This window comes from Hyaena hyaena, unplaced genomic scaffold (genome assembly GCF_003009895.1).
Source record: "Hyaena hyaena isolate Hyena2069 unplaced genomic scaffold, ASM300989v1 scaffold_19, whole genome shotgun sequence".
Taxonomy (NCBI): Eukaryota; Metazoa; Chordata; class Mammalia; order Carnivora; family Hyaenidae; genus Hyaena; species Hyaena hyaena.
Genome location: NW_024080651.1, coordinates 2,505,703 through 2,527,286, shown reverse-complemented (window position 1 = coordinate 2,527,286; position 21,584 = coordinate 2,505,703). Strand labels below are relative to the sequence as shown.

Here is a 21,584-nt window from a genome sequence, read left to right as displayed (position 1 = left end):
GAAGGCGATGGTGGGAGGCCCATTGATTGAGGAGTGGGGGAAGCGGAGCATTCCTAGAAAAAAGAGAGCCTCGGGGCTGGCTGGCCGCTCCCTGCGCGCGCCCCCTCTCCCCGGCCCGCGCCCCCGGCCCACTGAAGGCCTCTCCGCTGCGCGCCCCCAGACCAGCTCCTCTGACGTTGCCGTGATGACACCGCCGCCCTCTCCCGTGGGGCGGAGGCGCCTGGGTCCCCGGCCGGAGCGCGTGGCTCGGGAAGGCGAGGCCGGGAGTTTCCGCTGGGACCCGCCTTCTTCATAGCCCCACCAACCCCAGTCTCAGCCTGGGCCCACCCGCAGATCCGCCAGTGGGCCCGAGCCAGACCCCGAGGGTGGGGAGGTGCGGTGGGTCTGATAGTGACTTGTCGTCTGGGGTGGAGCCTACCTGTAACCCGCGGAAGACAGGTATGCCAGGTGAAGACAGCCCTGGTGTCGGGTCTTGAGGTGGGAAGTAGGCGCCCTGAAGTTCAAGCAGGAGCCAGGAGTTCGGGGAAAAAGCGCGCTCCCAGGGCAGCTCCGTAGACTTACCAGGAGAGCCGTCTTTCTGCCCTAAGTCTCAGTTTTCATGCCTTTAAGATGGAGTGACACTCTGGGTTCCACTTACCTCAAGGGGTTGAGACGAGGAGTTCTTAACACGTGGTCTGTCAAATGCAATGGTTTTCGGTGCATCAGGACCGGCGAAGTGGTTTTACTGAAAAATTATGTCCTTTCCCACCGGCTCGGACTGTGACTATCACAGGAAATCTGGTTAGCCTTGATTGTTGAGTTGTCACAGCTGGTTCGTATCGTCAGCATCCTGTGGGCAACTCGGGATTTCGAGTGCGGCCTGTACCTTGTTTCAAGTGCTCTTCTCATTTTAAATTCTTAATCATAAGTTTTGGCTTAATTTAGCCGTCTCCAGACACTTTATTTTTAATGTTCTCAAACTTCTTTTAAAAAGTCACTCATTTCTCATTAGCACCCCCCCCCACCCCATCTGACTGTGTATAAAAACCAAAGCCCTTACAGTAGCCCACGTTAAGTCTTAATGCTGCTTCTGCTCTGATCACACTACCTTACCCTGCCCGTCCTGAGCTCACAATCTTCCTTACTGGTCTTTCACTGGTTCAGGGAAAACGCTCAGTTCGGGGCCTTTCTGCTTGCTGTTCTCTCTGCCTGAACCTTCCCTTATCTCATTAACCATCCTGCCTCCTTCAGGTCTTTGCTTAAGTATCACCTTCTTAGGAATCCCTCTCTGAAAACCTAATTGCACCCCAACCATTGGTATTTGCCTTTCTCGTGTAATTGTTGCCAGTAGCAATTATCACTGCCTAACGTGCAACGTTTTTAAAATGTTTTACTACATGTGTTCCTTTACTATATGTAAGCTCCATGAATTTGTTCATTTTGCTCACCATATCCCCAGCTCTTAGTCCTTGCAACATAGTGAGGGCTCAATAAGTACTTGTTAAATTAATGAAAAGTTACAACTCTAGGTGGTGACAGGGATCCTGAGAAAAGAAACATTTTCAGTTAAAGTTTATAGTATTGGATTTTGAATTTATATAAAGCTTTTCTTCCAAGTCATTTATACAGTGTATCATGAAAATTTTCTTTATTACTCTGACATCTTTGTAATGTAGGTAGGTGTAGATCCTAAGACAAATGGAGGGAACAAGACAGAAGGAAATTGACTTGGCCCAAGTCACATAGTAAGCGACTTGCCGAACTGATCTTAGATCACCGATCTCGTCATTTTTATTAGAGTTATTTCCTCCCTCCTAAAATATGAATTAAGTGTTCGCTAGATCCGTGTGACAGTTATGTGAGGAGTAGCAAGCTAATTCGTGGAAAGCAGTTCCCATTGGGAATCTGCAGAACACAATTTTTGTGAATCATTACCGTCATTGTAAATGTTTAAATGCACCGAGGTAATGAATGCTGTAATGTGCCCAACTGTAATTTTTTTTTCCCGAGGAGTTATAAGTGACATTTCTTGATGTTCACTCATGTATGACCCCCTAGATTTTTTTTTTCCTCTTAGACTTTTTGAAAGCAGAGACTGTTTTAAGTATCCCTCGTATGCAGCTTAGCATCTAGACCAGCATACTGTAAGTGCTCAGTGCTGTCAGATGAAAAAAAAAAAATGATTCTTCCTGCTTGTAAGTCAGCTTTCTAAAATTGTTTTTGGTCAGGAGCAATGAATAGGTCATTCCTATGTGAAGGTGTTGGTAAACTGTAAAATCCTTTGGCAAATGTTTGTTGTCTTAAAAAATGTCATCTATTTTTGACATGGATTAAAAGTTTAAAAATGACTGCTCAGGGTGGGGAGTTCCCTTCAAATTGTTACTCCAGCAATGGGTGAACTTGCCTTTTGCATAGGCCTAGTTTTAAAGATCTAGTTGCTAGTTTTATTTGGAATATTATTTTCCTGACAGTTTTCAGAGAATTTTGAAAATTTTCAAATTGCTCTAAAGTTTGAATACTACTTTGAGAAGAAGAGAAAATCAGAGCCTATTTCTTTTACTTTTCATTAAGCAAATCTTAAAGAATTTGACTCATCATTCATCCAGAATATCTTGATTAGTCATCTTCTGTTTTGTGAAATAAGTCCCTTAAAGTGTTGTATAAAAGTAGGGATCTTCCCTACCAGTGAGTAGTTGTGAAAATTACTCAGCAGTGATTCTTAGGTTTTGTGAAAGTTCAGGGAAGTCTTAACTCTTTCCTCTCTGTTCATTTCCTCTGCAGCCCATCTTCTTGGTTCAGGCCTTTGTACACCCTTGCCTAGCTTCCCCAAAGTTGCCTTTCCACCCCCACATCCTGCTTCTTAATGGTTTTTAATTGCCTACAGGTGGCTTCTTCAGATTAACTGTAGTCCTGTCACCACTTCTTATGAACAACCTTCTTGGATTCCTTGTTGCCTAATAAGTGTTAATAGATTTCTTACCGTTGTATTCCAGGCCCTGAAAATATGCTCCCAGCGTGTATCTTCATATTTTTCTTTAGCTTCTGAAATACACTCCCTGTCGGTATCTTATTCCCCCTCCGACCCCCACACCTGCTTGGCCGCAGTTTATTTTGCGTGATTGAGATAGCAAGTTAGTGTGTACTCTAAGGAGACAGTTAACAGGATTAGGTATGGAAGGATTTTTTTGTATGACAAGTTTATTCTTGATGAGAATAGGAATTAGTAGTCTTGGTGACTTGTCTTTAGATGACCATTATCAGAAAGACAAAGAATGCTGAGTGATCCCCGACAGTGAAGGAGAGTAGCAGGAGGCATGTTTTATATTACTGGAGGTCAAGATGATGTGAGCACTCCAGCGTAGCTGTTTCAGGAGGCTGGGGAGGGGGGTGGGTGGACAGGGCAGCTGAAGGAAGAACAGTTGTGAATTTTCTGTAAAATGAAAATCTAGGTGACCGTTGTGAATTTTTTTCTCTCCTTATCATAGAGAATTAAAACGAATTTTTAAATGGCATGACTGTGTCATTTAACGGTTAGTAGGGGAAAGTCTGAAAAGGACCAGGCCCCCCAAAAAAGTCACTATTTTGGACACCGGCTATTATCACGGGACAGTTGATACTTAGGGATTTTCAGAGTTTATGCTGGAAGTAGGTGAAGGTACTTCCCTGTAAAAATCTGATGATAAAATGCAATATTCTGGTACAAAATAATTCACCACGATATTCTTTTTTGGAATATATTTTCAGGAGCATTATGCCTCCATTTAGGTCCTTTTGTATGTCCAGTAACAGACTTTTGGACAGGATCAAACATCTGTTCAACCCTGGAAGGGTTATAATTATAAAGTTCAAAGTATTTTCCTTGGTACAATTTTTTTTCCTTAAGTCTAAAGGACTTTTTAAACTTGTTTTTGTCTTAATAAAACAGGAGTAATTGGGTAGTGGGGATCGATTATTGGAGGCGTTCGTTCAAGAGATTCAGGACCTATATCCTATGAGAACTATCGTGAAAACAAAGTTTGTAGTGTGGAGATGGAGAATGAAACTGTACCAAAAATTTCCTGAGGGCAACCTGACCAGACAGTCCAAAAGTAATCTATTTGGCACCCTGCAATTTTCAGCGATGAGCTTTCTCTTGTTCATTTTCTCCTCACTGGAATCTCTGCAGCTGCATTTGGGGTCCTGCTACAGTGAGGACACGAAACAGAATCATCACTGACACCCAGAAATAGTAGTTTATTTCCCCAGTTTAAAAATTCTTATTTACAACTGTAAGCATTGCGAAGACCCTCTTAAGTGACATTCTTGTATCATGCTGTCATTGGATTCAAAATTCTTCTAAACCTAGAGATCTGTGTTGTAAAGCTCAGTGTATTCCATACGTGATAAATTTTTTTTTTTCTTTTGTCCTTTTAGCCGTGTGGTTTTGCCATGTTCTGTTCAGGAGGTAAGTCTCACTTAATTTCTGTTTGTTTTCTTGATACAGTGTGTTTTGATACGTTAATCTAAAATCATAGTTTTATCGTGTTCGCTTACCTTTACATTCATACAAATGAATTATGGTATGCACAGATGATTAATTGTAAGTGCATTCTGCTACACTGCCTTGTTTCAGAAGTGTTTAAAGAATGTTGTTTAATCTCCTGTCCAGTTGAGGAATTCTGGCTACAGTATCCCAGAGAAAGGAGGTTCCCACCTCAGTGTGAGCATTGTAAGGCTAAGAAACTTGCTGCTCATAGGAACAGTATGTTTTACTGGTGGTTATTTCAGACATTTGCCTTTATGCCCAAATCTGCTTTCCTATAAGGTTTGTTGCTTACAGTCCCTTCCACTTGTGCGGTGGGAACTAAGCCTATTCTGACTGGCATATGGTAGCCCATTGGGTTTTCTGTTGGCCGTTCTGGCTCCTCCCCTCAAGTTCTTTTGTTCCTTCTCCTCTACGTGAGGTCATGGGGTTAACCATTCCCAGCGTGCTCATTTGGCCTGGTCTAATGTGACCTGTAGACTTCCTCGCCAGCTGCTCTCACTACATGCGGCGTAGTTGTTGCTCTCCACTGAAGCCACTGTTCCAAACACAGCCTGACCGGCACGTAGCTGTGAGAGCTTATCATCTCCCTTGATCTGCACGTGGTACAGAAACACACCTCCTCTCCAGAACTGCACATCCTGCAGCTGTAACTCTCTGTGGCATAGCTGGCAATGAGGATGAAAGCAAAGAAACAGATCTGTGTAGCAAACCCCACAAAGCCCGCCGGGTCCTTCTAGAACTTGTATACGGTTTGCACTTGCTCAGTTTTCTGGTTTTGCTAGAACTGACAGTAGATTAGAAGCAGTGACTTGGAAGTGGGACAAAACAAACCGATAACCTAAGAAGTGACAGCTGACAGAAGACAGAAAGGAACAAAATGCAGGAACTAAAATTGAGTAGCTGCCGGCATAGTTCAAAGCAGCCTTGAACACTGCTGTATACATCTCAGGGGTGCCTGAGCTCTCCCTGTATAAAACACTCAAGCCAGGCACCTCTGTGCTTTACTTGTGCAATTGATTGTTTGAACTTGAATGTGGAAATTGACATTTGTTTTGGTTAAAATTTTTCTTTTGGTTTCAGTTGGTCAGATCAACTTGTTGAAATCTTTCTGAGTCTTCGTGTCGTCACCCAAAATAATCTCAGCTTTTCCCTCTATTCAGATTTACTAAACAGGTCTTTTGCCTGTCTTTAAGTTATTCTTAAAAATGAGAATGAAAATCTAGTAGCATGCCACAAAATATCAGCTCATTAATAACATTTTTTTGGATACTGTTTAGTTGTTTCTGTGTGAAGTTTTGTTACTCTGTTTCTGCCTGAGATTAAATTTATCTTTTGATTAGAGACATTTTAATCCTTCTTTAAAAATACCAGTGTTGAAAAGTATGTTTTGAAGGACTTAATTAAGGGTTGTAGCTTACTGGACCAATCCTGGTGTGGTTATCACAAAAACCAGAGAAGAAATGCCTCCTCCACAGTCTAAAACCCCTACAGATATTATTTTGGTTGCTCTTAAGAAACGTGTTTGGTTCTAGCTTCCTAAACCCAAATTGAGTGATTGAGTTAGTGTGTATTTAAATCAACCCTCAAGACAGTGTCATATACCTGTGGGTTTTTAGATATAGGTGTTTACTGAGCTTACCAGTACCCCTATTTTTTGTCTCAAATAAAATGTTTATTTTGAATGATTTTATTTTTAGAAATAGCTTTTCTTTGAAAATATGCTTTAAAAAAGAAAAGAAAAGCATTTCTTTAGGCCTTCCTCGCCGGGAGGAAGAAATCTAGCCAAATTTGAAGAGATTGGAGATAGGGCCATGGTTGAGTCACTAGAACAAATTAGAACATGAGAACTTTGCTTTTTATTATTTGTTGGAACTTTTAGCAGCTCCAAATTGGCACAGAACTCTACTGCCCACTCACAGGTATCGGTTCAGGTCATTGAGAATTCTGGTTCACTTTCAAATGAAATAGGGGTGCCTGGGTGGCTTAGTTGGTTAAGTGTCCGACTTCAGCTCAGGTCATGATCTCACAGGTCATGATCTCACAACTCATGAGGTCAAGCCTCGCGTTGGGCTCTGTGGTGATGGCTCAGAGCCTGGAGCTGATTGGGATTCTGTTTCCCTCCCTCTCGGTTCCTCCTCTACTCGCACTGTTTCTCTCTCTCACAAATAAACATTAAAATTTTTTTTTAATGTAATAGAAACTACTGTCAGCAGTTTCTTTTTATAGTAATTCTTGTATATTTATAACACTTTAAAAAGTGTTTCTGTTTATTGGAGAACTTTACAGTAAACAATTTTGATCCTGAGTACCCACCATCACTTCTGTTTCAGTGGACAGGGGCCAAATTGGTCATGTCAGGTGAAGTCGTGGGAAAAAAGACCCAGAGGTCTACTAGAATTTGGACTGTAACGGTTCTTCGCGTTTTCAGCCTTTATTATTATACTTTATATATTTCCTCTTCATTATTAAGAATGGTATTTTGGTTGCTTAGCTTTCTTCATTGGCAGAGTAACAATTAGATTTTTGTCATGTCTTTTTCAGAATTTTGTGAAATTAAATGAGATGAAATGGATGTGAAAGTACTTTGGAAAATACAAATGTATATTTTACAAAAAGATGGGCCAAGCCTCAAGATGTTTTCTTAATAAGTGATCAGTACATATTAAAGCACCCCAGAATATTTGTAACTAGCAGTTTTCTCAAATACTGGGAGTCTTGTAAAATATTACAGTTTCTTAAAGCTGTGTGCTCATCTAGTGTTTGTCTTCCTACTCATGCTAATTTCTAATTTGAGTACTGTTGTCACATGGAGCAAATGTGCTGACTGCTTTGGATATGCTTTTCGGTGTCATATATGGTAAGATTTTAGGATAGGAAGTTTCCGCAGTTACTACTAGCTTACTGAAATTCTGTGCTCTGAAATTCCAGTATCAGGTTGGACAGCTTTACTCTGTTGCAGAAGCTAGTAAGAATGAAACTGGTGGTGGAGAAGGAATTGAAGTCTTAAAAAATGAACCTTATGAGAAGGATGGAGAAAAGGGACAGTATACACACAAAATCTATCACCTAAAGAGGTAAGCTGACTGTTCACATTTGATGCGTAGTCATTCTATTGAAAATGATGCCTTATGAGAAAGAGTGAAATCTGGCCATTTGTAGCAACATGGATGGAACTTGAGTCAGACAGAGAAGGACAGATACCATATAGGTGGTATCTGCACATATAGGTATCAATTTGCACATATAGGTGGATTAGGAGGAACTTAACGGAGGACCATGGGGGTAGAAGAAGGGAAAAAATAGTTGGGGAGAGGGAGGGAGGCAAACCATGAGAGACTCTTGAATACTGAGAATAAACTGAGGACTGATGGGGGAGGGGGTGATGGGCATGGAGGAGGGCACTTGTGGGGGGTGAGCACTGGGTGTTAGATGGAAACCAACTTGACAATAAACTATTTATAAATAAGTAAATAAATCTATGTTCTGTGATTAAAAAAAAAAAGGAAAAGAAAATGATGCCTTAACTCCAGTTCATTATTGAACATGTAACCCCTTAACTTCCTGGCAGGTATGCTGAGGTACTTTTTAAAATTTCACTGTGATAGTACCTTGCATTTTAGTTTTTTGAGAGAACCTCTATCTTTTATTGGTTATTTTCAAATTATAAAAATAATAACTGCTTATTAAAAAATTCAGGCAACATGGGCACCTGGGTGGCTCAGTCGGTTAAGCGTCCGACTTCAGCCCAGGTCATGATCCCGTGGTTCGTAGGTTCGAGCCCCACATTGGGCTCTGGGCTGACAGCCTGTTTCTGATTCTGTATCTCCCTCTCTTCTGACCCTCCCCTGTTCATGCTGTTTCTCTCTCTCAGAAATAAATAAAACATTTAAAAAAAAATCCAGCAACAGAGAAGGTTATAAAATAAAAACTTAGTCCCCACCTCTTGCCATCACATGTCCATAACCTCAGGGAGAAATACTAGAAACAGTTTCTCCTTCCAAATCATTTTCTACACATATGCAAATAAGCTTTTAAAAAAGAAATGTACTGAGAGCTCGATCAGTTGTTAATTTTTGTTTTCTGTGATCGATGGGATTGTACTGTAAGTATGGCTCCGCAGTTGCCTTTATCTTTCGTGCAGTGACATATTGTGAACATCCTTAATGTCCATGGCATTCTTTTTAAGGCTGAGTGAGATTTCCTAACGTGAACCAAGCATAATTGACTTAACCCATTCTCTAAATAAGTTGATATAGGTGCTTTAGGCAGTTTCCTTTCTGCATGTTACATGCTGGATTTCAGTGCATGTGGTTGTGCATGCCTTCATGCCTTTGGTTACTGTTTCTCCGGGAGAGCTGTATAAAAGTGGGATTGCCGCAGGGACGGGCTCATTTACAAGTTTGGTATTACTGCCAGATTGCCTACCAAGAATTTGATAATGTTCATTTTCCGTATTTTTCTCTGTTTAGTTTTTTGCCAGTTACATACACAAGAATAGTCTCTTGTTTAAATTTGCATTTCTTTATTAGCGAAGTTGAATGTTTATATTAGTGGACCATTTGAATTTCTTATGTGACTTGACTGTTCAAATCTTTTGTTCATAGTTTTTATATCTTTGGTTGATAGAAGTTCTTTTCTGCAGTTCTCCTCAGTTTGGCCATCTGATCTCTATCTTTGGCATAAATATTTTAAAACCAAAAATACACACCAATATTTGTCCAAGGGAGGACAAAAGATCAGTAATGGATTTTTTAAGAGTCCCATTTTTTCAGTAGGCCCCCCCAATTTATTAAAGGTAGGAGAGGGGCGCCTGGGTGGCTTAGTCGGTTAAGCGTCCGACCTTCGCTTAGTTCATGATCTCGCGGTTCGCGGGTTCGAGCCCCGCGTCAGGCTCTGTGCTGACTGCCAGCTCAGAGCCTGGAGCCTATTTCAGAGTCTGTATCTCCCTCTCTCTCTGACCCTCCCCTGCTCACGCTGTCTCTCTCTCTCTCTTCTAGAAATAAATAAAAATAAAAAATAAAGGTAGGAGAGAGCTTTGATCTTTTCTTGCCTTTATTCTTTTCATACTGGAATGAATAACAGCCATGTTTTTGTAGAGCTCCTCAAAGTTGTAGGTGAGCTATACGATTGGTATTTTTCCTACCATTTCAGTTTAAGACTACTGCTTGATTTATCTTGACACATGAATATAAATAAGGTTATGACTTTATAGGATCTTAAATGTTATTTATTTATTTTCTCCTAGGACACAACATTTCTGATGCAGCTTTGAATGAAGGCAATAATTTTGATCAATCACTTGTCCATAGAGACATGGTTCCTGTTCATTTGTTAGCACCCTAAGTATACCTAAAACAGTGTGTCAGTTGAGGGAAAAAAAGTGGCATTCTAGATGTTATGATCTACATAATATTTATTAAATTTGCGTATATAGACTTAGTCTTATTTTTCTAGTATTTTACACTTCTTCATTAATTGAATTTTACCAACATTTAAAACTTTTTTTATTGTAAACATTTAACTCTCTGGGGATTCTAAAATTAACCGGAGTGTTTGATACATAAAATTTTCTGTTGCTGTATGATGTCCATGTATGAATAATCTTGAAACAGATTCAAAATCTCCTTCATTTGAAAACTGAGAGTGGGAATTTGGGGGAATGTTTGATATATCATTACATGGAAAAGATTAGTTGCTAAATTTAGATGTAAATATAAATATGGAATACAGATATTTTTAAAAAACTAATCAGAAAATGGCCTAGAAAGAGATTCATTAAAATGTTAGGAATGTTTTTCTCTTGGTGGTGGGATTGTGGGTGATTTCAAAAATTTTTTTTTACTCTTCTGTATTTTTGTTTAATTAGGAAAAAAATGATAAATATTTTGAAATATCTGGTTCAGATGACATTCCAGCCATAAATAATAAATCTTTTGAAGTGAGCCATATAAATATGGTTAGTGCAAGAGTTGTTAGTGTTCTGAAGAGCTTATTTGGGGGTGAAGTTCAGAATTCCTCCCAGGCTTTTAATAGATTAAGTAGAGGGAAACTGTGGCTCTCTAGAGGCCAGCCTCCCAGTAAGCTTATGGCTTCTTCATTCCTAGAAGGAGCTAGAACCGTTCCACAGTGCCCTTTGGTTTTACCCTGTCGTGTATTCCTTTACTTCTCATGGCAGTCCTGAAAAATAAGCAGTATACATGTTGTACCTAAGAGGACACTAAAGTGTGTGTTTACCCAAAGTCACATACCTACTAGGTGTCAGAGTGGTGACTGAGGCCTGGACTCTCTGGGTTCTAATCCCATGCTCTTTTGGTCACAGGTAGGCAGTCCCAAGTCCTGGAACAACAAGTACTCATGACTTCGTGAGCACAGATGTCCCGTGAGAAGGGAGGGAAGGGATCTGATTGGATGGTAAGGGCTGTCTGATGCCCATAGAAGACTGATTTTTTTTTTAAATGTTTTATTTATTTCTGAGAGAGAGAAAGAAAGAGAGAGAGAGAGACAGTGTGAGCAGGGGAGGGGCAGAGAGGGAGACACACAGAATCTGAAACAGGCTCCAGGCTCTGAGCTGGCTGTCAGCACAGAGCCCAACATGGGGCTCGAACCCGTGAACCATGAGATCATGACCTGAGCCGAAGTCGGACGCTCAGCCAGCTGAGCCACCCAAGCGCCCCTGATTTTGTCACACAAAGATAGCAGCTGTGGACAGAAGCATGGGGAGGCCTGAGACAGGAAAGGAAAAAGGAAAGAGGGTGGCACTAATGGGTCTCAGGCAGTGTGGCAGGTAACTGCCTCTCTGGCAGTAATGAAGAACAACTGAAAACCTGTCCGGGAAGAAAGACAAAACTAGGACCCACTGTTGCTGTGGTCCAGGGGAGGGAACGGTCCAGGTCCACACTGAGAGTCATCAGTGTCGCGCTGATGGCACAGTAGCCACAGGATCATTATATTATGGAAGGGCAAAGAATCATTTAGCAGTAAGTGCTGAGGCCATCACTGTGCTGTAGGAAAGATGGCAGTCACGACACAGAGCTGGCGGCACAGCCTGTCAGACCTGAGTTTCCTGCGCGGGCATCCTGCAAGTTCAACATGCGGGGGACCTACCCGCAGTTCCTAGAGAGTTTTAGGAAGTTGAGTTTGTGTCCAGTAACCCCGGTTCCCCTTTTTGGCCTTTGCTCCATCGGGTAACCTCTAGTGCTGTGTGTGCTATCACTGTATAGCATCAATAGGATTGCAAACCTGGCTGGCTAAATTTGTTGCCCAAGGCCACCGACACCTTATTTACGTTTGAGATACTTGATCCTGAGCTCTGCTTTACCCGGTGGAATCAGCGTCTCTGTATTCCCTGGCCAGTATGCTTTCCCATTTCAGCAAGACATTTCTTGGTAAGATATGTATGCTTCATCTGAACCAGCAGGTTGAGAAACAATCTTGGCAAGGTATTAAAAAACCCATAATTTAGTGGCCAATGCAGGGGACTTCTCTTTCCTTGAATCTCAAATACATTAATCTTCTTACAGGGTAATGAGATTTTTTCCATTTTCTTTGATAACTTACAGTAAATAGTTGCCCATGGTAATTCTAAGCAGAAGCCCTAGTCCTTACTGTATTCTACCTGTGTGCTAGTCACCATAAGTGTTCTAGGTGGGAGCTCATTGATTTCCCATAGCAACATTTTCTAGTGAGGAAACAAAGGTCCAGAAAGGGTTAAGTAAGGAACTGGCCCCTATGTCACTATTGTTGGTAGCAGAGACAGACCGTGAACCTAGGCAGACATTGTGATTCCAGAACTTGCCCTCTTAACCACTTTGCTCTACCGCTGAGCCCTGTGGGAGGGTTACGATATTTTCCATTTTCTGAAGTGAACGCCAAAGGAGTTGACAGAGAAATTCTTCCAAGACCATGGGTTTCACCATATCCCATGTTCTCATAAGTCTTTAAAGTGTCAAGTCTTCTTCCAGAATAAAGTTAAACTTAACAAAGTGTACTCCTCCTGTCTCTCCATTGTTGTAAGTGTCCAGAGTGCAGACAGGTCTAGGTAGGCCCGTCTCTTCATTGTCCTTCAGAAGTGCCGTGTTCATCCTGTTAGCTCTTTTTTTTTTTAATTTTTTTTTTGAGAGATAGAGACAGCGTGAGCAGGGGAGGGTCAGAGAGAGAGGGAGACACAGAATCTGAAACAGGCTCCAGGATCTGAGCTAGCCGTCAGCACAGAGCCCGACGCGGGGCCTGAACCCACGAACCATGAGATCATGACCTGAGCTGAAGTCGGACGCTTAACCGACTGAGCCACCCAGGCGCCCCGTTAGTTCTTTTCTTCTTGCGATATGGGGTTGTCCATCATCTGTTCAGTTTCCCACACACTGTCAGCCCTGTCCTCTGCAGACATCCCTTGACTACTTTTATTCCCTAAACTCCATTACTTTTTGTCACATCTACTCATTTTGACACCTGACCGTGTATTTCATGTGTACATATTTGTCCTGTATCCTATTTAGCATAAAAGTTTTGAGTATGTTTCCTTATGATGTTTAATATACACCTAACAGTGGATGGTGGGGAGAGAGAAAAGACTTTATTGGACAAAGAATTTTGAAGCAAGGCAAGGAAATGTGTTGCCACTTTTGAGATGGCTATTTCAGAGAAAACCTTGCAGCTCTCCTGAGACTTCGTAGGAAGGAGCACACTGACCAGTCCTTTTGTTGTTTGTTTTCTCTCCTTTCTTGGGGAAGATCAGCTTTACTCTCTTATTCTTCACAAGCATTATGTCTTCATCATCTCCAGTCAGTCCTGAATGATGCAGAATTCATAAGGTTGTGCCAACCCCTGAGTGGGCTTGTTCCCCAAAGATTGGAACGACAGAGGTTTAATTGAAAATCATTTTAAAATTCCATGTGATTCCAGTAAAGAGCTCATTTTTATAAGCAAAAGTCATTTGCCAGGAACTAAAGTTATGTTTATGTTTAAAAATGAGAAGTTTAAAATCACCTGAGAATACAAAGGTCGATTATATACGGTGATTCACATCAGAGAGCATCTTTGAATAAGTATGAGATTAATAAATATCAGCCAAATATAGTAATGCATTCTTGAATCCAGAATTAGACAGCAACACAAAATTTTTTCTTTGTGTATAATTCTAAGTTTTAAATTTTGCACAGTTCACACTTATTTTAAAAATTTTTTAATGTTTGAGAATGAGAGAGAGAGACACTGCACAAGTGGGGGAGGTGGAGAGAAAGAGGGAGACACAGAATCTGAAGCAGGCTCCAGGCTCTGAGCTGTCAGCACAGAGCCTGACACGGGACTTGAACCAATGACCCTTGAGATTATGACTTGAGCCAAAATTGGACGCTTAACTGACTGAGTCACCCAGGTGCCCCTGCGCAGTTCACACTTCTTAGTCAAGAGTGATCCTATTCCAGAACATCAGACATAACTTCTGTTGTGTATTGTTTCCTCATTGTGGTATGTTACATTTTTTATTGCTATTCTCTTTTGTAATGTGAAAAACACTTCCTTTCCTCTCTCTCTTTGATATTTCTTCAAACCCTTAAAGTCTTGTTCTATCTCCTGAAAGTTAGCCAATTTGTGTCCGGTGATTTTAGTCCTTTCCCACAAATGAGGATTTTAAGTCATTTTGTAAATTTTCCCCCTTATATCTACCCATTTTTCCCATCTCCATCCCCACCACGTTAATGAAAGTTATCATTGTCTCTTTTCTCTTGAACTTTTCCAATTGCTTCCAGACTGATCTCTTGCTACCCGTTCTTTTGACTCTTAAAAATAATGCTGTTGCGAACACTTGTGTACAAGTTTCTGTGTAGACGTATGTTTTTATTTCTTTTTTCTTTTTTTTATGTCTTTATTTTGAGAGACAGTGAGAGCGTGGGGGGGGTGGGGCAGAGAGAGAGGGAGACACAGAATGTGAAGCAGGTTCCAGGCTCTCAACTGTCAGCACAGAGCCCGACACGGGGCTTGAACCCACAAGACTGTGAGATCATGACCTGAGCCGAAGTTGGACATTTAACCGACTGAGCCACCCAGGCGTCCCTGTTTTTATTTCTTTTGGGTGTGTATACACATGCATGCACACACTCCTACAGTTGAAGTCGTTGGGTCATATGTTCACTCCTCACTTTTTAAAAAACTGCCACTGCCAGACTGTTTCCAGAGCTACTGCACCGTTTTACGTTCCCACCAATAGTGAATGAAGGCTCCCATGTCTCCATATCCTTGATGATACTTGCTATTTTCAGGTTTTGTTTTGTTTTGGTAGTAGTCATCTTAATGAGTGTGAGGTGGTATTTCAAGGTCTTGATTTGCATATCTCTGCTGATGAATGATGTTGAGCCTCTTTTCCTGTGCTTACTGGGATTTGTAGATTTTCTTTGCAGAATACCTGTTCAAATCTTGTACCTGCTTTTTAATAGTCTATTTTGTTGTAAGTTTTTTTATATATTGTAGAAACTGGCCCCATCAGATACATGATGTGTAGTTTTCCCCCCCATTCTGTGTGTTTTCTTCCCATTTTCTTGATAGCATAAAAAGTTGATAATTTTGAGAAAGCTCAACTTACTTATTTTTTCTTTCGTTGTTATTTGCTTTGTGCGTCATATTTAAGAAACCATTGTCCAGTCCGAGGCCCCAGAGATTTCGCATCTGTGTTTACTTATAAGAATTTTATAGCTTTAGCTCTTAACGTGTAGATCTTTAATCTATTTTGAGTTAATTTTTGCCTCCATCCACTGTTGCCCACTCCAGTTAATTTTCATTTGCTAATGTTGACTCTATTCGAGGACAAAGTTTTAAGTTCTTAAAATTTAAATCTGGTTTTGTCATTCTTCTTAAAGCCTTCAGTAGCTTCTCATCATACAAAGAATAAAACCCCATCCCTTTAGCCTATAAAATGGGCCTCGATGTGATCTGTCTGCCCTCTGCTCAGCTCACCATTATCGTTTCGTGTCTATCCCTCTTTTCTCCTGTACACAGTCTAGCCCTGCTGAAGGCCTCAGAATGACGCAAGCAGGCCTTAGTATTTTAGGACTCTGGGACCTATCTCTTCATGTGCAGGCCCTCCTCACCCCCCAGATCTCTGTTGTCACTTCCTCAGGGAGGCCTTATTGAACACCCTCACCCCAGTGCTTGCTTGTACTGTTCCTTAACCTTACCGCACTTCAGGAGAGGTAATTCACTGGTGATGTACTGCTCTGTTTACTGATGCTTTCCCTGGAAAGCTCAGAGTAGGAATTGTTTGCATACTGTTTGCATACTATCACATAGCCCCCAACACAATGGACACTACATACTCGGTGAATGATTGAGGTGCCCAAAGTATTTTAAGGTATGTTACGTTTGATTATAAAATGAAAGATTATATTATTTATGACAAATTAACCTGGTCTTCAGATTCTTTCATGGTTTTTTGTTTTCAACATTTTGATGTTTATCCACAATAGAATGTAGGATGGAAAAATAGCACCGAACAGTTTTTCTCATTTTGTTTACAAGTAGATACAAAACTTTGATGGGAAAAGTGCAATTTGAAATGATTTGCTAAGGTATACCTGTCTCAGGAACAAGATTTTTTTTTTTTTAAAAGTATGCTCCTAGATCAGGAGAAGTTCAGTGTACATTATGGTCGTTTGTTACATAACTTTTAAACCATGGAAGCCCTTTGTTTTCCTGTACCACCAGGATAGAATTGTCTTGCCACTTACAGTTTTATAGCCGTTGTTACATTGACGTCAGATCTTAGTATTATCTCCTGTCAACACAGTTGATGAAACATTTTGGTTGAATTTTACCCTGAAGTTAGATATTCTTCACGTGCATTCAGAATTGGGGTGGGGAAAGAGGTATGTATGGCAAAGAACCTTTTGTGCTCTTGGACGTTATTTTTTGCCCACCTTTTTTTTTTAATGTTTATTTTAGAGAACGTGTGTATGCCCGTGCGAGAGGGGCAGAGAGAGAGAGGGAGACAGAATCTAAAGGAGGCTCTGTGCTGTCAGCACAAAGCCTGATGTGGGGCTCAAACCCATGAGCCTTGAGATCATGACCTGAGCTGAAGTCAGATGCTCAACTGACTGAGCCACCCAGGTGCCCCTATGCTTGACTCTTAAACAAACAGCCGAATCTAGATGTGTTTATCTTGAGTTAAGCACTGTCATGAATGATGGTTTATCAGGAGAGAACATTTCGTGATAGTCTGATAGTCGGGAAAACAAAAGGAGGAATGTCCTTGTTAATTTGTTTTTGAAGGCCTACCTGCATTTTGTTAATTCAGTTCCTATTTTTCCCTTTTGTGAGACTCTGAGCTTCCAAAGCAGAAATTACTTGCTAGGTAAGTTGATAACTGAGGTAGAAAGCCAACTTGTATGCTGCCCATCATATATAAATGTCACGCTTGAACCACCTTCTTAGGAATGTTTTAAAGTTGCCACTAATGAAAATTTTTCTCCTTTAAAGCAGAATTTAAATTTAATTTTATTTACTCTGTTTATGCATTTTCTGCATTTAGTCCGTAATTTGGATTCACTGAGGAAAGATGGTTTTTGGTGTTAAATGTAAAAAGTGAATTTGAAACAACTGTCTCAAAGGTTTGGTCATTCTTCACTAAGTCAGAATAAAATCTATTGTTGGAATTCATATAGTGGGAAAGTATCCTGGGAATAAGATAATAGGCATTTGGGAGGAAAATGAAGAAAAGTTAAAACCTTCTTGTAGATTTGGTTCTGACTGGCCTTTAGTGACTACCGATTTTCTTCTGTTTGGGTCAGCAAGTTTTAGAACTTTTGATGAGTGTTTAAGGTTTTTAGACTTTTGGGCACTATAGGAATAAGTAGGATAGTTAAAATATATTTCTGACCCCGAATAGCCAAAGTAATACTGAAAAATAAAACCAAAACGGGAGGTATCACCATCCCAGACTTCAGCCTCTACTACAAAGCTGTCATCATCAAGACAGTATGGTATTGGCACAAAAACAGACACATAGACCAATGGAACAGAATTGAGAACTCAGAAGTGGACCCAAAAGTATACAGCCAACTGATCTTTGACAAAGCAGGAAAGAATATCCAATGGAAAAAAGACAGCCTTTTTAACAGATGGTGTTGGGAGAACTGGACAGCAACATGCAGAAGAATGAAACTAGATCATTTTCTCACACCATGCACAAAAATCAACTCAAAATGGATAAAGGACCTGAACGTGAGACAGGAAACTATCAACACCCTAGAGGAGAAAGCAGGAAACAACCTCCTTGACCTCCACCGCAGCAACTTCTTACTTGACACATCCCCAAAAGCAAGGGAATCAAGAGCAAAAATAAACTGTTGGGACCTCATCAAGATTAAAAGCTTCTGCACAGCCAAGGAAACAACCCAGAAAATTAATAGGCAACCAACGGAATGGGAAAAGATAGTTGCAAATGACATATCAGATAAAGGGTTAATATCCAGAATCTATAAGGAACTCACCAAACTACACGCCCGAAAAACAAACAACCCAGTGAAGAAATGGGCAGAAGACATGAACAGACACTTCTCCAAAGAGGACATCCAGATGGCCAACAGACACATGAAACGATGCTCAGCATCCCTCCTCATCAGGGAAATACAAATCAAAACCACACTGAGATACCACCTCACGCCAGTCAGAGTGGCTAAAATGAGCAAATCAGAGAACTCTAGATGCTGGCGAGGATGTGGAGAAACGGGCACCCTCCTACACTGTTGGTGGGAATGTAAACTGGTACAGCCCCTCTGGAAAACAGTGTGGAGGTTCCTCAGGAAACTAACAATAGAACTCCCTTATGACCCAGCAATAGCACTGCTAGGAATTTACCCAAGGGATACAGAAATGCTGAGGCATAGGAGCACATGTACCCCAATGTTCATAGCAGCACTCTCCACAATAGCTAAAACATGGAAAGAGCCTAAGTGTCCATCAACAGATGAATGGATCAAGAAGATGTGGTTTATCTATACCATGGAATACTACATGGCAATGAGAAACAATGAAATCTGGCCATGTGTAGCAACATGGATGGACCTTGAGGGTGTTATGCTGAGCGAAATAAGTCAGGCAGAGAAGGACAAATACCATATGTTTGCACGTATAGGAGGATTAGGAGGAACTTGACGGAGGACCAAGGGGGAGAAGAAGGGCGGAAATGGTGGGGGAAAGGGAGAGAGGCAAACCATGAGAGACTCTTGAATGCTGACAAAAACTGAGGACTGATGGATGTGGGGGGGAGGGGGGGATGGGCATGGAGGAGGGCACTTTGGGGATGAGCACTGAGTGTTATGTGGAAACTAATTTGACAATAAACTATTTGTAAAAAAAAAATATATATATATATATATATATTTCTGAGCAAGTTGACCAAATGAATCAGTGACAGATCTTTTTGTCATATTCTCTGATGGATTGGTAATCTTGTGGCTGTGTTTAGAAAATCACCCATAGGTGTTACATTACACTCTGAATGGACCTCTCCCACCTTTGAAGGGATTGTGGTTCCAGTTCTTCAGCAATGAAAGGAATAATTTGAACTTCAGATATTCTTTGACTTTTAAGGTGAAAGTATTTTCAGTTTCTTGGCTTTATTTTTAGGAAGTTATGCCCCTTTGCATGAATCTTCCCAAGATTTGAAAGAATGAGTGCTCAAAGAATTAGTTCCTCTTTATTGCTATCTTTTCAGGATGTAAAGGCACAGGTAAATCTCTTTATGCCTCCGGAATCTTGCTTATAATGTATGTAATAGTGCGTCAGCTTTTCTTTTCTTGTGGTTCGGTTTGCCACAGGAGGGGAAGCTCCAGGTCATACACATGCTCTTGTGTACTGAACTATCCACCCCACGTCTTCTGTCACTGCATGGCTCTTAGGCTGGTGGGATTCCTTTCGGTTACCTTGCTTAGTTTCCAAAATTCAACTGAGGGGTGTCTCTGGTCAAATGCTCGTTCTTACCATGGGCGCAGAAGTCCTCTCTGGGGTCCACGTTTCCTTAGTTTGTTCTTAGTTTAGGAAATTAAGTTGTTTTTGAAAGTTCTCAGTTCTTCTAGATACAGAAGAAAGTATATAGGGCTTCAAGTTGGAGGATATAGTTTTGACATGTAATTATTTAGACACTTAAATGCTGATTATATGACGTAATAAATTATAATATATAATTAATTATATATAATATATGTATTATAAATAAATTAATGTGTACCTCGCAGTGCTATTGGATATAAATTTAAAAAGGCATGTGAAAGTACTCAGCTTCGGGTCAACTGATAATTAAAAAACCAACTGTTAGTTGGGTTCTCACTGTACTATGCAGTGTGCTAAACGTACTACAGGTGTTATCTGATTGAATCCTCCCGATGGCCCTGCAAAGTAGGTAATAGGGATTCTGCTCAATTCATGAGGGAGTTCAGAGAGCCATGTAACATGCCCAGTGTGCCACACAGTTTCTAAGTGAATTTAAATCCAGTCTGTATAAGAAGCCTATTCCCATAAAACTCCCTTCTTTACAGTGGGTTTGAGCCATTAAGAGTGGTCATTTCAGGCACCTGGTGGCTCAGTCGGTTAACATCCAACTCTTGATTTCAGCTCAGGTCATGATCTCGCGGTTTGTGAGTTCAAGCCCTACGTCAGGCTCTGCGCTGATAGTTTAGAGAGTGCTTGGGATTCTTTCTCTCCCTCTCCCCCTCCCCTGCTTCTGCTCACTCTCTAACTGATTCTGTGTCTCTCTCAAAATAAAATAAAAAGTGTTCATTTCATGTACTTTTCTTTGAGGGCTGAAAAGACTGGTTTTCTCATTTATGTTTTTTATTTGTAATGTGTCCCTCTATGTCTTTTGCCCACTTATGTATTGGGATCTTTGCTGATTATCCTATGAATTGGCACAAATTCCTTATGTATTACGTACTTCACCCTTTTCCAGCTATACTTGAGGCACAAATAACATTCATCTTCCAAACATGTAAAATTTTATATTTGATATGCTTTCAATGTTTTTTATTTTTTTTTTATTTTTGAGAGAGGGAGGGTATGAGCAGGGGAAGGGCAGAGAGAGGGGAGACAGAGGATTGGAAGCAGACTGCACTGACAGCAGTAAGCCCAGTGCAGGGCTCAAGCTCATGAACTGTGAGATCATGACCTGAACTGAAGTCAGACGCTCACCTGACTGAGCCATCCAGGCGCCCCTGTGCTTGGTATGTTTCACTATCAAATTTCTACATAGGTCCTTCACATTGTCATTTTTCTTTAGGTTTATTCTGTACAATGTACTTGAAAGCTTTTATTCAGAGACAGTCCAGTATTCTAGGGGCTGTTACATGTTCCACGGTGAGTGTGGTCTATCTAACCATACAGGAGAACTTCTGTGCTATATTATGTACAGGTTGAATAGCCTCAGTTAACTTTCAGAGTGCAAATTAGGGAGTAGAGCAGAAGCCCAACACAAACTTGTTTCTTTTTTTCCCTCTTAGATCCTGCATACAGTTAAATGTTCCTAATCGTTTTGTTGGTTTTACACTAATATTCCACTTGGTTACTTTGGGATTGAAAATAAAACTGTTGATAACTGTCTTGAACGTGAATTATGAAACTTAGAAGATAATCACCGTTGATGACAGTACTCTTTGAACTAGCCCAGTAGATGCCGACAAAGAAGTGATGGTAATACTGGAAATACATTCATTATTTCTCTCCTCACAGCAAAGTTCCTGCATTCGTGAGGATGATCGCTCCGGAGGGCTCTTTGGTGTTTCACGAGAAAGCCTGGAACGCATACCCCTACTGTCGAACAAGTAAGCCTGGTTCCTGGCGGAGTAAGCCTGGTCCCTGGCGGCCGTCCCACCCTCTGCCTACTGCTGAGGGGGAGAGGGACTCCTGGTGCCGAGGCCTCTGGGAAGGGTGATGCCTGAGAAAGCCCCCTGCAGGGCTCTTGAGGAGTCACAGCAGGTGCTGTGGCAGAGGAGAGTGTGCATTGGGTTCCCCTCCTGAGACCTTTGTGAGGGCCATTGGTTCATTCCCAGACCACAGCCCCCTGGAGATCCTTGCTGACAGCACTGGCTCCAGGAGTGAG

General features: G+C 41.1%; 1 protein-coding gene and 1 long non-coding RNA gene across 3 annotated transcripts in view; one reads left to right on the top strand and one right to left on the bottom strand.

The window, feature by feature from the left end:
* PITPNB (phosphatidylinositol transfer protein beta) overlaps positions 1-21,584 on the top strand; it is a 65,322-nt gene that overhangs the window by 112 nt on the left and 43,626 nt on the right. For both annotated transcript variants that reach the window (XM_039225204.1, XM_039225214.1), the window contains exons 2-4: positions 4,393-4,423; positions 7,433-7,578; positions 21,215-21,306. In XM_039225204.1, the coding sequence (XP_039081135.1) occupies positions 4,393-4,423; positions 7,433-7,578; positions 21,215-21,306 (269 nt within the window). The remainder of the gene's footprint in view (positions 1-4,392; positions 4,424-7,432; positions 7,579-21,214; positions 21,307-21,584) is intronic.
* On the bottom strand, positions 644-12,124 carry LOC120227072. The gene is made up of 3 exons (XR_005527168.1): positions 12,062-12,124; positions 10,753-10,840; positions 644-829 (listed from the first exon to the last, which is right to left on the bottom strand). It is a non-coding gene; the product is annotated as an uncharacterized LOC120227072 (long non-coding RNA).